At 42.3% G+C, this 15897-nt stretch overlaps 1 protein-coding gene across 5 annotated transcripts in view; it reads left to right on the top strand.

Annotated features, from left to right (window-relative positions):
- The window catches only part of THSD7A (thrombospondin type 1 domain containing 7A), an 809828-nt gene that overhangs the window by 347463 nt on the left and 446468 nt on the right, over window positions 1-15897 (top strand). For 3 of the 5 annotated variants that reach the window (XR_008998498.1, XM_057504554.1, XM_036894464.2), the window contains exon 1: window positions 796-1423. The exons of 1 other annotated variant lie outside the window; for it this stretch is intronic. Coding sequence is in view for 2 of the 4 variants with exons in the window: in XM_057504554.1 (XP_057360537.1) it covers window positions 1249-1423 (175 nt within the window). In the remaining 2 variants the exon portion in view is untranslated. Of the gene's footprint in view, window positions 1-795; window positions 1546-15897 lie in introns of those variants that run through there. One more of the 5 variants, XM_057504556.1, reaches the window with a different exon arrangement.

Here is a 15897-nt window from a genome sequence, read left to right as displayed (position 1 = left end):
ATTATGGGGGAAAGAAAGAGAAAAAGGCAAAACATTATGACTTCACACACATTCCCCTATTACTACTGGTTTAAGAAATGGAAACACAAAGAACAAAAGACCCAAACTCATTAGATCATTTAGATTATGAAAGGCATTTTTCTTTAGAGAAATTAGTGTCAGGGAATTTTAAGTAAAGAATTTGTTAATTTGGAGATGTCCAAATAATGGAAACTCACTGCTTCCTTTAATTTCACTCACTGTGTGGATACTTAAAGGTGATATGTTTTTGACAGAGAGAAGTAGATAAAGGGCTTACTTCATATATGAAATACAATATTCTGATTAGTTTTGGTAAAATTTTATCCATGTAACTAGATAGCTTTGTGAATACTTATTAAGTACTAACTCAGTTTAAAGGCTACTAAAAGACAATGTACTTTGATTTGTGACAGTAGTACTGCTCATTGAGAAGATTACTAAATAAAAAAATTAAAGTCTTTCAATGCATTTTGACAGCACTGTAAACATCGCTGCTATTTTACTTTGTTTTTTCACATCTGATCATAAATACTGCTTCCCCAATAAAGTAATTCAGATGCCACCGCCTAAAAGTAAATTATAAACCCTAATGCTTTGTGTAAATACACCCTAAGAACAAAATGCCACTAGATGTAGCATTTGACTCCTTGGGTGACGATGAGTTTCAGTGCCCGTTATTTGTCATGCTGGAACCTTTCGGGCGATGATTCTTTTTATTGGTGAATCCTTGCAAACGTCTGTCCTCGCACCACGTGCACGGGAGTGGCCCGGGCGGGGGCGCGGGGTCCGGGTGTCCCCGCTCCCCGCGCTCGCTCCCTTTCTCGCCGTCGCGCGCCCGCCGCCCCCGCCTGCAGCCCGTCGCTCGCGTCGGCGCCCGCCCCCTCCTCGCTCCCGCTGGCGGCGGGGGCTGCGCGGCCTCCCGGGCCTGGAGAGCCTGCCCAGTCAGCTGAGCCCTGCGGACGGCCGCCTCCCTCGCCGCCGGGACCCGCACTGTGCGCGGAATGGCAGCCGCGGTAGCATCTCCGCCGGAGGCGGTGGCGGCGGCAGCCCCGGCCGCCGCGGACGCTTTTGTTCCCGGCTGTTAAATGCGCTCTCTCTCCTGTTCACCCGAACTGAACAATAGCGGGAAGAGCTTTGCCTTCTGTACTCCTCGGCAAGACGTTCGGAGGGCGAAGCCAAACTCGCTGCCTACTGCGCTCGGTCCGGACCCCGGAGCGGCCGCGCGCCATGGGGCTGCCGGCGAGGCGCGGCGCGTCCGGGCGCCCGGGAGCCGCGGGCCCGCGCCGGGGGGTTCGGGTGCTGCCCCCGCCGCTGCTCCTGCTCGTGCTGCTGCGCCCGGGCGCCGACGGGGCCGCGGCTCGCGGCGAGGCTCGGGGCGACACCGTCTATCTGTGGAAGACTGGTAAGTGCGACGGAGTTCGCCCGCCTTCCCATCTGCACATCTGGGTCCACACTGCGAAACTGCGGGGCTGCAGGAGGGGACCCCTATGCTTCCTGATGGCCCGGGTGTGCCGGGATCCTAAGGTAAAAAGTGTGATTCCCCAGGAAGAGAATTAGGTCACGTCCGATGCCACTGGGAAAGTAAAACCTAACTAAGAAGCCTTAGTGAGCGCTGCGATGCCGTTTCTCTCGCAGCTCTGTAGTTAATGAGGACGACCGACACTGCACTTTCATGATGAAGTGCGGTATTTTTAACCTCTGGATTTTCATTTTACTTGGGAGTTTCCCAGATGTGTATTTGGCAAAGAACAGGTAATCAGTTAAGCCCCAGTCTTTATTCCGTGTTTTTTGCCCAGTGCTGTGATGGATGTGGATGTAGAGTTGAATTTGTTAAGTACAGCTTTGTGGTATGTGGGACACGTGGAAACAAGCCAGGTGAAGGCAGTTCTAACAGTTAAAGGCAAATGGGGCTCCAGTGAGCTCGCCGAGACCTTCTGTGTAAAGCTCAATTCTTAAAAAGTGATTTGTGGGATTTTTAAAGCGTACAGCTGGTAGGATGTTTAGGCTTAAACTTTTCTTGCCTTGAGAATCCTTTTGCTTTGTTTTCAGCCAACCCACAAAAGCAGCAACTAATTGTCCCTCAGACCCTCCAGCCAAAGTGCTGACTAGAGGTCGTAGTGGGGCAGTGACAGGCAGGAAAACAATACCAAGTGCGGCATTACTTCCCCCTCTCTAGCGGCTCCTCCTCTGAAGGACACAGAGAATTCTTCAGCAGACTTGATACTTGAAATGTTGATAGGAATAAAGTGGGAAATATTGTTCCTATTGCTGAGGGCTAGGATAAATTACGAGTTTTTTTTTTTTTTTTTGCAATGCCAAAAAATTAAGTGAAAGATGCAGTTAGAATGGAGGGAAAGTGTGTATTCATCGTGGGATTGCAAACAAGTTTCAGAGTAGAGTGCGTCTCTTTCCCGGGCTTCAGCTGTCAATAGCCCCTTAGCGCAGAAACACATCAGTCTACTCTACTGGTTATTACACTGAATTACACTGATATCCTCAATTTTTAAAGAAGTTGCTTCTAGCTGGCAACTCAGGGAGGAGATTGAGCATACATTTATTTAAAGCCAAAGTACCTAATTGCCTCACAAGGTTGCAGGAAATAACACAGACACACGTTTAGAAAAGCCGTTTGAATGTTAGTGTTAACCATTCTTGTTAACATTTGCAGTTTAAAGATCAGTGATTTGTGAGTGCCAATGAAATCAAATTAATTTATTTCAATTTACAACAAAGAGGAAGAGCTCTAATTTAGTTAAAGCCATGGCTTTACTTTTCAAAAGCTCAGTCATAACAAACACTAATCAAACTATAGTTTACCATTAAGTGATATTATTTGAATGCTGGTAAGAGCTCAGGTAAGTGTTGGACAAACAGTATTTGCCTGGTTGAAATTTATACGATTACAGTAACAAGAGCCAAGCAGTAATTCAGAATGAAGAGTCTAGGCAACATTCCCTGTGCAGCATCTGACGTGCCAATATATGACAACATAAATGTCATGGTGGGAACACAAGCCAATAAACAATTTAAAATAGTGGAAAGCTCTCAGGAGCAAGGATATGGAGCAAAGATATGTTCCAGTGCCAGTTCCAGCTCTAGCTCTTACTAGGTAAGAACATGGGAAGTTCACTTAACTTTTGACCTCTAGTTTTCTCAGCTGCATACAAATGTTATGATCTCTTTGTCTGACTATTCATATTGTATGGAGGTCAATTGAATAAGCTACAAGAAGGTAATCTGTAAACTTCAAATTTAGGTGCATGTGCAAATATAAGCTATTATGATGAAGATGATAATGCCATCTATTACGATGATCCTCAGTTTGGTAGGAAAAAATGATGAATTAAACTGGAGAGGAGAATGATGACCTCTTTTTTTTCCCAGAAAGAAAAGAGACTATACCATATCTGTAAAGCAATTGAGAGTAGTTATCAGTGGAAGTAGGGACTATCTAAAGGAAATAGATACACTGTAAATGAAAGTATAGAGATGATAGTCATAAGTGTTCCCCACCTGATGAAAATAAAGAGTCAGGAAGGGAACTGAGAGATGAAATGAGGTGAGACAGTCCAGGATATCTATTCCAGGGGGATAAGCTTAGTCTTGGTATAGCTGATTATAGGGAGTCACATTACTGGTGAGATCATTGAATTAAAGTGATGGAGTGAAAAGTTCACTGGGTGAGGAACTAGGACAAGAACTTTAACACTGTATTTATAATTAACAAGCTATAGAATGTTGGCAAAGTCATCCAGTGACTTTGGTTCTTGGTTTTCTATTTTGTAATATTCATTGATCATAAAAAATTATATCTAAGGGCTTTTTCATTCCTAAAGTGCTTCATATGTATGTACACATATGCACATACACCATGAACACATATATATGCATACATGGTGTATTAATATGTGTATGTAGTGTATATATGTACATAATATATAAGGTTTATGATGTTATTTATAGTGTGTATGAAAGTTTAATGTATAGTGTACATTATATGAAAACTTAAGTCAACTCACAACAGATAGTTCTTGAGGATTCAACTGTGCGACTTATATGAAGTCACTGTGGTAAAGGCAGACTAGAATATTGTCATCCCTGCCCTCAAGAAACTCACAGTTGAACAATAATGTAAATATACAACAGTTATGACATGGCATACCATACTCATGAACAAAACACTGTGAGAGCAGAGAGGTTGTTTATCTGATAAAGACGATTGTGGAGGGTTTCAAAGAGGAGTTAATGTTGATCTGGACTTTGAAGGGTGAGGTGCATTTTTACTGAAGAAAGAGTGGAAGTCCATTCCAGCTAAAGGGAATAGAGAAAAATAAAAATAACGGGTATGACAGCATTCTTAGGTCTTGAAGTACAACTCAAGTCCAAGATGTTTGGTGTAAATTAGTGGATTTAATGCTAATGAGATGAGTTGGGACTAAGATGTAGAAAAACCTTAAGACTATGGTAAAGTTGAAGTGTAACCAAATGCAGGTGGAAGCCTTTACAGACTTGGGGAAAAGGACTGACATATTTTTTGCCCAGAATGGAGAGAGATAAATTAAAAGGTTGAGAGGGACTGAGAAGCAAAGGGAAGGAAAACTAGGACCATAAAAGTGCAGAGTAGTAGAGGAAGTGGGGTCGTCACATTGCAGAAGAGTTTGGTCAGATTTAGGGTACAGAGGACCCAGTGCCAGGGAGAGGAGGAAATAGTACTATCAAGATCCCATTATATCTGCACTCAGTTACTTGAGATACAGGATTTGAAAGAAGGAAGAGCAACCTTCTTGGGGATGGGGAAGAAGAATATCAAATTAATTCAGATATACTGACGTTGAGGTAACAATAATCCATTCAGATGAATAGATCTAATGGGAAAGTTCGTGAATGAGTAGGTACTTGAAGAGAAATAGTTAGGCTGTAGGTGTAGGCTTGGAACTCAATATGTATTATATTTCAAAGCATGGTAGGGAGAGTGATCAATAGAAGAAAAATATTGAAGAGAAGGGCTAGAATACTTCACAGAGAATATTGAGATTTAAAGCGCCACTATGGGAGAAAAACTAGTGAAAGAACCTGAAAAAGCATGGTCTAAATAGGTCCCAGGAAAATGGCAATAGGTACAAAATGGAAGAAGTATAGTAAATAGTATAAAACATTTCTAAAAGCCTGGAGAGGAATTGTGAAATATTTCAGAAAAGATTAAGTAAAGGGAGGAACTGATAAGATAATCCACAGTGTTTTGGGAAAGGATATGTCTAGTAGAGTGGTAGAGATATAAACTTAATTGAATAGTAGACAAGGTTGTGGAAAAGGTATAATTGAGAAAGCTGAATAACCAAGTGGTATTTAAGTGCCTTTACGACATTGTTGTTTTTTTTTAACAGAGAAAAAGCCAGAATATAAGATGTTACAATATTTATTAAAATATAAAAGTTAAATATTTCAATAGTTTTGTGTCACAGCTATTTGGAAGGTAAATTGTGTGAATAATTGTAAAGCATATTTCATATACACTGAGATAAAGCACTTATTGAAGGATGAGTATTGTTATTGACAAGTGATAGACTTTTAGTTTTTCACATTTTAATATTCTAGAATATGGAATTGTTTCAATAATAATTATGGTCAGCTATAGTTCACCTGGCAATTCTAAATTAAGAATATCAACGCATTGAGCAAAATGTGATTGACTTAACATGAGTCAGACAGAAAATAGGGAAAACATCCAACTTTTATCAACTTCTGAGATGGAGATGTGTTTTCAAGAAGATCTTAATGAAGCAATTGAATTTGTTTTTGTAATAGTGAAACACTGAAATTCAGGAAACAGATGCAAACTAGCCATTGTTCAGAATTGAGGTTATGAGAGTATTTACAGATGCGGTTTCTCTCAAGAAAATTACTTCTTACACTGAACACTTTTGAAGTATGTTCATCCAATGCAGGACAATAGTATTAACAATAATCACTGTATCCTTTACACAGTTAATTGTGCATAAAATAATCCCTTGTTTCAGTATAAAATAAAAATAAGTGTTATCCTTTTCTTTTTCTTTCATGGGCTTGTACTAATATAAAATATTCTGCAATGTATATGGAAAAATGTCAGTCCTAACCCTACCATTCATTAAATAACAAAGGAAAGAAGGATGTCTTTCCAGGTAGTAGGGTGGCATGAGGGTGGCACTACCTATTGAAAGTATTTCGCATTTCAGTTGTGCTTACAGTTTCCCTTCATTTGGAATGCAACACAGTTTGCTCATTAAATGGAGGCTGGGGAAAGCACAGAGTGGGCAGAATGTGGGCATCAGTGTCAATTAATCCAGAGCAACATGGATCAAAATATTTTATCCCATGCCAGCTATGAAATCATTTCACCTCCCCTCAGTCTTTCTCCTCCATCTTCAATATAGATAAGTAATATGTATTCCATAGGGGTTTTCCTGGGGGCTAAATATGGGAATGTATGTAATGTGCTAGTAGACTGCTTATTAGAACTTACAGTAAATGGTAGGTTTTATCGCTGCCATTATTCTATTATATAGTACAATGGTTACTTAATTTTATGACCTGGAGCAAGTCCAGGAACGTGCTCTAGCTTTCTCTAAAGCATCATTTTCTTTTTCTTTTTTTTTGTAAATGCACTGGAAATTACAAATTGATACAGTTAGAGTGCTAGATAAATTATAACAAATTATTATAAAGGGAGCTCTGAGGAATGAAAGAACATGGACTTTGGGATCACAGAAACCACTGTTTAAATCTTGTCTCTAGTTACTTAAGCTCTCTGACTTTATTTTTCTCACATTAGGATGGTGACAGTTCTGAAATGAGAGAGCATTTATGAAGTTTTAATAGGTAGTAAATAGGAAGTACCTACCACAGTGCCCTAAACATAGTAAACACTCAAAAAATGTCAGTTTTCTTCCCATTCTTTATCTTTTCCTCCCCTAAAAATTCCATAATGTGCAGGAATTTTCCTGATCCAACACATTTATCTGTCTTCTCCAATTAAGGGACACCATGAAAAATAAACAAAATAAGTCTAGAAATAGAAGTTATTATAGGCTTGTCTTTTTTAAAAAAATTAATTTGGCTATTGTTCCTTTTATGTAGACAGCATGGCCCAAATGTCATAAAATGTCTCATAAAAATATTTTGAGTGACAAATTCAGGTTCCTTTTATGCTGTGTCTCGGGGGATGTCTTAAGAATCTGAAATTTCACATTCTTGCAATTCACATTGTCACTTCTGCCTTCCAAATTAAATGCTTTTATAGTAGAATTATTTTGGTTTGTGCATTCTTTAGTTTTAGTTCTTAGTTGATCGTTTAAATAAATTGTTAAGACTACACAGTTTATGTCTTGTTTTCCTACTCTTCTTTCTCAGCATACATAGCACAGTTAATGCTCAGAATTCCTTAGTTTACTGATTATTTGGATGAAGAAGTCAAAAGCTCATTCATTTTGGTAAGCTTTAATATTTCAGGAGACTATGGTAACTCAGATCGCTCCTTAGGCAAATTGTAGGTAACTACCTGGTTTGCAAAATAAAGGAGGCGCCAATCAGGACTGTGATGAAGAGACTGTAGAATATCACATCCTAGACTTTTCTACCTATTGTTCCTACCTGAAGAACTGTCCTGATGGTGGTGGGATGAGATGCTGACAGTCTCGTCAGGTTACTAGGGAGGTGTGATATGCCTTGGATCCTTTTAGGAGGAAGTGAAGCCTCTCAACCTCTGATGTAAGTTAGAATGGTGACACTGGACAGTGAGGAAAAGGGGGTGTGGAAGCTTCTCAGTCTGGTGAATTTATAGAGCAGCCTCACTTGAAATGGACACAGGGCCATCTTAGAGTGGTCCTTAGTGAAAGAAGCACTGGGGAAGTGGCAACTGGGAAAATACATCTTTCCTATCACAAGAGCATCATGGAGTGTCAGTTAGAGGTGCTAATGAGTCATAAGGTAGAGATTTTTTTCTAATTTTCTTCATCAGAACTTTACACTTGACACTTTAGAATGCATTAAAATGATAAAAAATAAAGGAATTTGGATTTAATCCCCAGGTACCCAGGGAATAAGAAAGGTAATGTTAGAGGAAATGATATAATAGTTAAAAACATATTGGGAAAGAGTGGGGGAAACATGGCTGTACTTAAAACAATGATGTTAAGAAATAATCTTTTGCTTCTGCTACGTAATTGGATTGAACCAAAGGATATTCTTTCATCTTCCAGAGGTATTAAGCTAATTTATGTTTTGCATAGTTTGCAATGTGAAGCCATAATCTTTGGGTGGGGTCTCATTTTTATTGGTCTCATGTTATTGTATCAAAATTATACTATGAGAAAAGATATATGGGCAGACAGGAAAAATACAAGTGTGTCTCTTTGTATGGACAATAACTTTCAAATGATACATGTAATAGGGTAATATTGAGGGGAGCTCTGTGACCCATGAGAAATCACAGAGAGATGGTCCACATAGCATTTACTGAGTGACGTCAGTGAAGTCAAGAGAAGCTAGGTACCACTACTAACACTGGGAAAGAAAGAGACATTGTAAGAGGTGCAACAAAACAAGGAGAGAAAAGAGGAAACAGTCACAACATCCACATTCTTTTAAACAATATTTTTAATAGGCTTTATTTTTGGAGCAGTTTTAGGTTTATGGAAAATGAAGTAGAAAGTACAGATTTCCCATATACTTGCTGAGTCTCTCCCACTTTCCCCTATTATTAACATCTTTCATTAATTAGTGTGGTACTTTTGTGCAATTGATTAGCCAATATTGATATGTTATTATTAACTGAAGTCCATGGTTTATATTAGGGTTTAGTCACTGTAATGTACATGGTTTTGGGCAAATATATAATTACATGTGTGCACCAATGCATGTATCCACTATTATAGTATCATACAGAATAGTTTCACTGCCCTAAAAATTCTCTATGCTTCACCTATTCATCCACCTCCTCCATTTCCCCTTTCCCCCCCAAATCCCTGGAAACTACTGATATTTTTATTGTCTCCATACTTGTGCTTTCTCCAAAATGTCGTATAGTTGGAATTATACAGTTTGTAGCCTTTTCAGGTTGATCTCATTTACTCAGTACTGTGCATTTAAGTTGCTCCATGTCTTTTCATGGCTTGATAGCTCATTACTTTTTATCACTGAATAATATCCCATTGTATGGATGTAGTACATTTTATCCATTTACCTATTAAAGGATGTCTTGATTGCTTCCAAAATTATTGAATAAAGTTGCTACAAATCCCTGGCACAAGTTTTCAACTTTGTTAGGTAAATACCAACGAGCTGGATTGCTTTACCATATGGCAAGAGTGTGCTTAGTTTTGTAAGCAACTGCCAAACTGTCTTTCAAAGTGGCTTTACCATTTTAATTCCCACCAGCAATGGACCAAAGTTCCTGTTGGTTCACATCCTCACCAGTATGGTCAATGTTTTGAATTTTCAGCTATTTTAGTAGGTGTGTAGTTATATCTCATTGTTTTTATTTTGCTGTTCCCTAAGGACATATAATGTTGAGCATCATCTTTTCATCTGCTTGCTTGCCATTTGCATGTCTTCTCTAGTGAGGGATCCACATTCTGTTCATCATATGAGTAGAGTAGCAAGAGCAGGTAGAAAGCCTAGGTGGTAGAGTTCAAAGTCTCAGTCCAGGCTGTGCTGCACATGCTCTACTTCCTGTTGCTCTGGTGATAAGACCCACAGTAAGGACAGGTGCTTTGTAAGGATAAAGCACACATGAAAATTAAGCAAAAAATAAATAGAAATGGGCCTACAATTGGTCTGGTTTGTTCCACCTTGAAGACAACACCTTGGGAGAGAGTGTGGGGGTGAAAACACTACCATGAAGTGGAAGAATATGCTCTGATATATTAAAGGTTAGATTGAGGTTGCTGGCTTGTGAGATTTTCAAGTGTATCACACACCTGGTGTTTAGCTGACTGGTCTGGTTAATAAATTAGGTTGTTGCATATCCACTTTTCCTTGCTCTTACATGGGAGATGCCATGGGCTGGCAAAAAGTTTAAGTGCAATATCCTCCTGAATTTCTAGGGAACAGTGGAGGTCCACTGTCCTGAACCTTTGTAAGTTGACCTAGGAATTGAGTTGTCAAGGCAACCTTCTACTTAGATTGCTCCCATGGACCTTCCAGGGACACGAAAATGTTGGACAGCCCAGAATGTGGTTGTTGAAACAGGGACTAGTAAGCAGACAGTTTGTGTGCGTAGGGGTAGAAATGCAGCACGCTGCCCAAGTACCTAACTTAGAACTATAGGGAGAGCTTGATGGAAAATTAATTTTCCCAAGTAAATGTATCAGGCACAGGCACTGATTATGCAGTGGGATAATTTAACTTACAGTATATGGCCAGTGCAGGGCTTTCTAATTGTACCCCATTGAGTAAAAAATTAACCCTTGGTTTATAAAAGCAGTGGCAATAAGATATTCTGAGTATCATAGTTGGATGTGTTTGCAAGTATGTTTATATTGTGCCTGATAAAGAATGGCGTCAGAACACAAACAGTGCCTGTTCGATTTATTATTTAAATATTATTTTAATTTTCTCCACCAAATTCAGAGAGTGCAACTGCAAATGTCAGAAGGATCCACTGTATTCAGGTGCTTCCCCTGACAGTGAAAGAGGCTAGCTGCAAGGAATTGAACACATATGTCTTGCCAATGGGTTTCAGCCCCAGGCAAGTTCGCTATGGATTCAATGTAACCAAAGAAAATGACAGCAAACGTTCTTTGGGGTGAAAGGGTTTATTACCCGGCTTGTTCTCCCGGTGGTAGGTCGAGCACAAGTGTCTCTGTCTCCACCTGGGGCACTGGGCCCAGCTCCCTATACAGCGCAATAACAGCTTATTGCCTAAAGGTGTGGAAGCGGTAGCCTAGCAACAGGCCAGTTACATCATCAGGTGGTTTAAGTTCAGTGAGGATCCTGGCCATAGGAACCCCAACTACCCCACACTCTACCCCTCCAGGATTCTCGCCTTACAGTCTACATGCTTTCAATCTTTCACAATGGTCCCTGTGTGAGAAAGCTGGAGCAATGTAACCAGATTCCACAACAGCAACAGAGGATAACAACAACTCAGAGATAATAACAAAAATTAAGATATAACAAGATTTTGATACAGGTAACAAAAATTATAATAATCCTCAAGCCAGAGGGAGTTCCCAAGCTGTAAAGACCTTAGGGATGACAAGACACATGTTTTAATGACACCAACATAGGCAAATCTTGTCAATTAGGTAGCATGCATGCAAGAGAGTGGTCCTGTGATAGGACTGTAGCAGGAAGGGGGTCCCTTTCAGGACTAGTATACCATACTTTTACTCCTTTCCCCGTGGGGGTTACTGAAAGGTCTATATATAGTGCTACTGGAGGTGCATGCACTGGCCATAATGATCAAACAAAACTCGGTAAGATGCTCCTATCTTCTGGCCATTCAGGATATACTACCGTGACCTTTGGCGGCCACTCTGCTGTTATTCCAGGAATACACAGGAGGCCAGCTTCCAGGCCTTGTCTCCAAGGTGCCAGGAGAGCCAGCCATCATTGGTCCATGTGTCAAAAGGTCCAAGGCCACGTCCACTCAATGGAGTCTCCGGGGTTCAATGCAGTTGTTGCTGGCAGCAAGATAGTGTTCTGGTGGCAGAACCTCGGTTTCAGTGATTCTTCCTTGGTTTGTACTTGCAGTGTATACGGGAGGCAGCCATGTGTGTTAACATGTCTACGGGGCTCAGAGCTCTCTTTCAGGGTCTCTCGTTCAAACGCTGAGGCACAGTGGACTACAGCCCACATTGTCTTTTGCCCCGCCTGCAACAAACACTAATGTAACCATTGGGCTGCATCAGAGGCAGGCTTTCCTTCTATTCAACATAATCTGGGCCAATTTATCTGCTTCATCATTTCCTAGGGATGCCAGTGGCAAATGACCTGTCACATGGTATACTGTTATTATTTTAGTCTGACCACAGGCCCATAAGTCTTGCCACAATTCTTGCCCCCAAAGGGGTCAGTGACCAACCAGCCAGTTGGCATGGTACCATTTTGGTAGCCACAGGGTCAAGCCCTGATAGACAGCCCAGCTGTCAGTGCAGACAGCTATAGGGGAGGGCTCCTGGCTGATCACAAGACACACGGCCCTCAACTCTGCCCATTGGCTGCTCTTCCCCTCACCGTCTTCCATCCATATTGTCTCAGTCTTAGGGTGGAAAGCTATGGCCCTCCATTTTGGGGGCTACCACGGCTGGAACCATCTGTGTACCATGCATCTTCTGGTATAAGGGCTCTTCCCTTCCGATAGGGACTCTCTGCTACTAATGGTTCAAAAGCAAGTTTTTCCTGCTTTTCACTAGTATATGTCACCAGCCCCAATAAATGCTGGAGTTCTTCTCTCAAGGGGCTACTACAGAGGGCATTACGCTGCTGGAGGTAAGTACTCCACTTGGCCAGTGTGGGCATTTGTGCCACACCACTCCTTGCCTTTTGGGTCCAGTCTCATACCTACCCCAAGATGGGATAGGTGGTTATTACCTTTATGGGGCCATTCCAGTGATGGTTCTGTAGCCAGCAATGTGTGATACATGGTAGCCAGTTGTTTTTCTATCAGTGTATTGTACCTCTGCCCCTTTCCAGAGTTGTAACCAGAAGCCAACAGGTTGGCAAGTTCATTCAAGCTGCTGCCAGAGACCCCAGCCATAACCATCTTCAGTCACATGAACATCCAGCTCACAGGGCCTTGATGGGTCTATCACACTCAGCCCTGAACGGCCATGACTGCCCATTTTGCTGTAGTAAAGGCAGATGCACATGTCTCATCCCAGTCCCACCTGACACCCTTTCATACCAACTGGTATAAGGGCTTCAGAATTTGTGCCAAGTGCAGGATAAACACTCTCCAGTAGCCTAGAAGACCCAGAAACTCCTGTAGCAATGCTACAGTTGTAGGGTTAGGAAAGGCCTGGACTTTGTCTATAACTGCTTCTGGTATCACTTTGGTCTTACCCGACCAGATGATCCCCAAGAATTTCACAGACAAACAGGTCCCTGAACCTTGGTACTGTTCACAGCCCATCCTTTCTCCTGTAAATGTTGCAGCAGTCTAGGTGCTGCACCTTCTAGATCTGAAAAAGAATCAGATGTGAGCATGATATCATCAATATAATGATACAGTTGTACCGTTGGCAGTTTCTCCCATGTAGCCAGTCCTGGGCTACAAGTCCATGACAGATGGTGGGCCTGTGGAGGTATTCCTGCAGAAGGACAGTGAAAGACCATTGCTGTCTTTCCCATGTGAAGGCAAACTGTTCATGATTTTCCTGCTCAATGTCAATGGAAAAGAAGGCATTAGCAAAATCTACCACATAATGGTATGTTCCTAGTTCATGGCTGAGGGTATCCATCAGGCCTGCAATAGAGGGGACAGCTGCATGCATAGGGTTATGACTTTATTCAGTTCTCTGTAATCCACAGTCATACTCCAGGAGCCATCTGGCTTTTTTACTGGCCACACTGAGAAATTGAAAGGACTATGGGTGGGCTTTATAATACCTACCTTTACCAGGTCCTGGAGAGTTTCTCCAATCTCTTTATGCCCTCCGGGCAATTTGTATTGTTTGTTAGTAGTCACCCACTGAGGCACAGGCAAAACTATGGGCAGGTGTCTGGCATATCCCTTAAGAACTGCCTTCACCACACGTACTCTCAGTCTGAACTCACCTGCAGTGGTCTGCAACCATAGACCCTGCAGAATATCAATCATCAAATATACTCAGGGATTCAAGATGTATACACAGTATACTCTTTCAGGGATAGATGCTCTATTTCCAAAGGGATTTGGACTTGTTTCATTCTGCTTTATCCCCATATCCATCTATGATAGTAGGGTTCCCAGGAAACTACTCACGGTTACCATGAATCAGTGAACATTCAGCCCCTGTGTCCACCAGAGCCAGGACACATTGTATGTTCACTGGGGACCAAAGGATAGCTATTTCAAAATGTGGCCTCCGGTTCCCCCCTGGTCCCTCAGGGCAGATACCTCGATCTTCCCCTCAGTCAAACCATATTTCTCAATCATCTTCCTGTGTGGGCTCGAGTGAGGTTGGCTCATTCTCCAGCAGGAAGTCTTGTAAACACACAGGCTGGGCTCGTGGCTCTGTCTCTGACCTCTGCCTCTTTGGTCTTAATGGCTGGAACTGCTGCTCTGGTTTCAGTTGTTACCAAAGCTCTAGTAGGATCCTATTTGACTTCTGATCTAATTTCCTTCCATCTGCTCCCATCCATATTAAATCAACCCACATCTGGGTCCTTGTAACCTTTATGGGGCCCTTTAAAGTCTTCTTGTGAGTAGCAGACCTTATTTCTTTTCGTGTTCTCATTGCTTCAGCCTCTCCTAAGTCTGCTACTGTATGTGTCACCTCGCTTATGGGCTGCCCTAAGTGAGGGGAAAGAATGGCCACTAAAGACTCAAAGAGGGATGTGGGAGCTTTTTGAAGCACATTATTTCCCATCCCAGTAGTGAAAATCTTTTCATCTGGACCATAATTCTCTGGACTATAGATGGCTTTTCTTATGCCTAGCCCTCGTAACACCTGTTGTAGCTCAGCATACATCTGCCATCTAACGGGAGAGGATGGTAGATCACCCTGATTGGGCCACACAGCATGAAGTGCAGCCATAAGCCAATCAAAGAGGAGTGACTCCTTGGGGTCTGATGTGCTTTTTGTAATCACTGCCTCAAGGCAGGCTGCACTGTCAGGGAAGACAGCTTTCCCATCTCTGATCCCTACAAAACAATTCCACCTACCCCTAAGTTCCACAGATGCAGGAGCCAAGCCGATATTGACTCCAAGGGCTTCTGCCTAAACCAGGAGCCCAAATCCACCAGCTCAGCCTGAGTATAGGGGTGGAGCATAGAGTGCTCCACAACCTGGAGAGGAGGCTGCTCTTCTCCTTGGGGAACTTTCAGCTACTGGGTCTTTAGTTTCTTTACAACAACTGGGCATGCTTTCAGTACAGGAGGGGTCAGTGCCTCCAGCACCATCCCTTCATCTTTCCCCAGCTTCTCCATTTCTGGGACTGATGGCACCTTTCTCTGCCCTCCCCTGAGTGCATCTTCTGTTACAACCTTTACCTTTTCTACCATGCCTCGCAGCAATGCTACCTCAGTCTTCAGCAGCTCTCTTACCTTCACCTCAATGCTTCACAGCTGGCATTCTCATGCCACCTCTGCCTGTGCTTCCCTCAGGAGTTTGTCTTTTTCCTTGATGGCTTTTTCCTCCTTTAGAGCACCTGGCAGCACTGCCATCTTGTTCTACAAGGAATCTTTTACCTCTTCAGTGGCACTTCACTGCCGGCATTCTTGTGCTGCCTCCTCTCACATCAATGCCATTTCCTTCTTCAGGGAATCCACAGAAGTTTGCAGCTTGCATTCTTGTGCCGTCATTTCTTGGGTCTTTTCAGGATCATGTCTTTCTCTTCTGTAGACTTTTTAATACTCTGAGAGGCAGCCAACTCACAGTCCCCACTGCCTCACGGGCCCTCTGTCTCTCAAAAGACCTACTTATTATACCAAGGGCTATCCTTACTGCCTCAGGTATCACCTCTACTTGCCTCCAGTTCTGGGGTGGGGCCCAGTCCTCTAGGAGGCAAGCCACCTCAGGCCACATACCTATTGGGGGACAATCCACTGTCTCCCCATTCACAGGGGCAGCCCACTGAAGTACCCCTCCAATAAGGGCAACCTTTTTCCTTGGTCAACATTGAACCTTGCCCACTTTCACCAATTGTCTTGCCAGTGGGTTTCAGCCCCGAGCAAGTTTGCTATGGATTCAC

Source organism: Manis pentadactyla, chromosome 7 (assembly GCF_030020395.1).
Source record: "Manis pentadactyla isolate mManPen7 chromosome 7, mManPen7.hap1, whole genome shotgun sequence".
NCBI lineage: Eukaryota > Metazoa > Chordata > Mammalia > Pholidota > Manidae > Manis > Manis pentadactyla.
The sequence above is the reverse complement of the archived record's forward strand: the minus strand, read 5'-3'. Positions and strand labels throughout refer to the sequence as shown.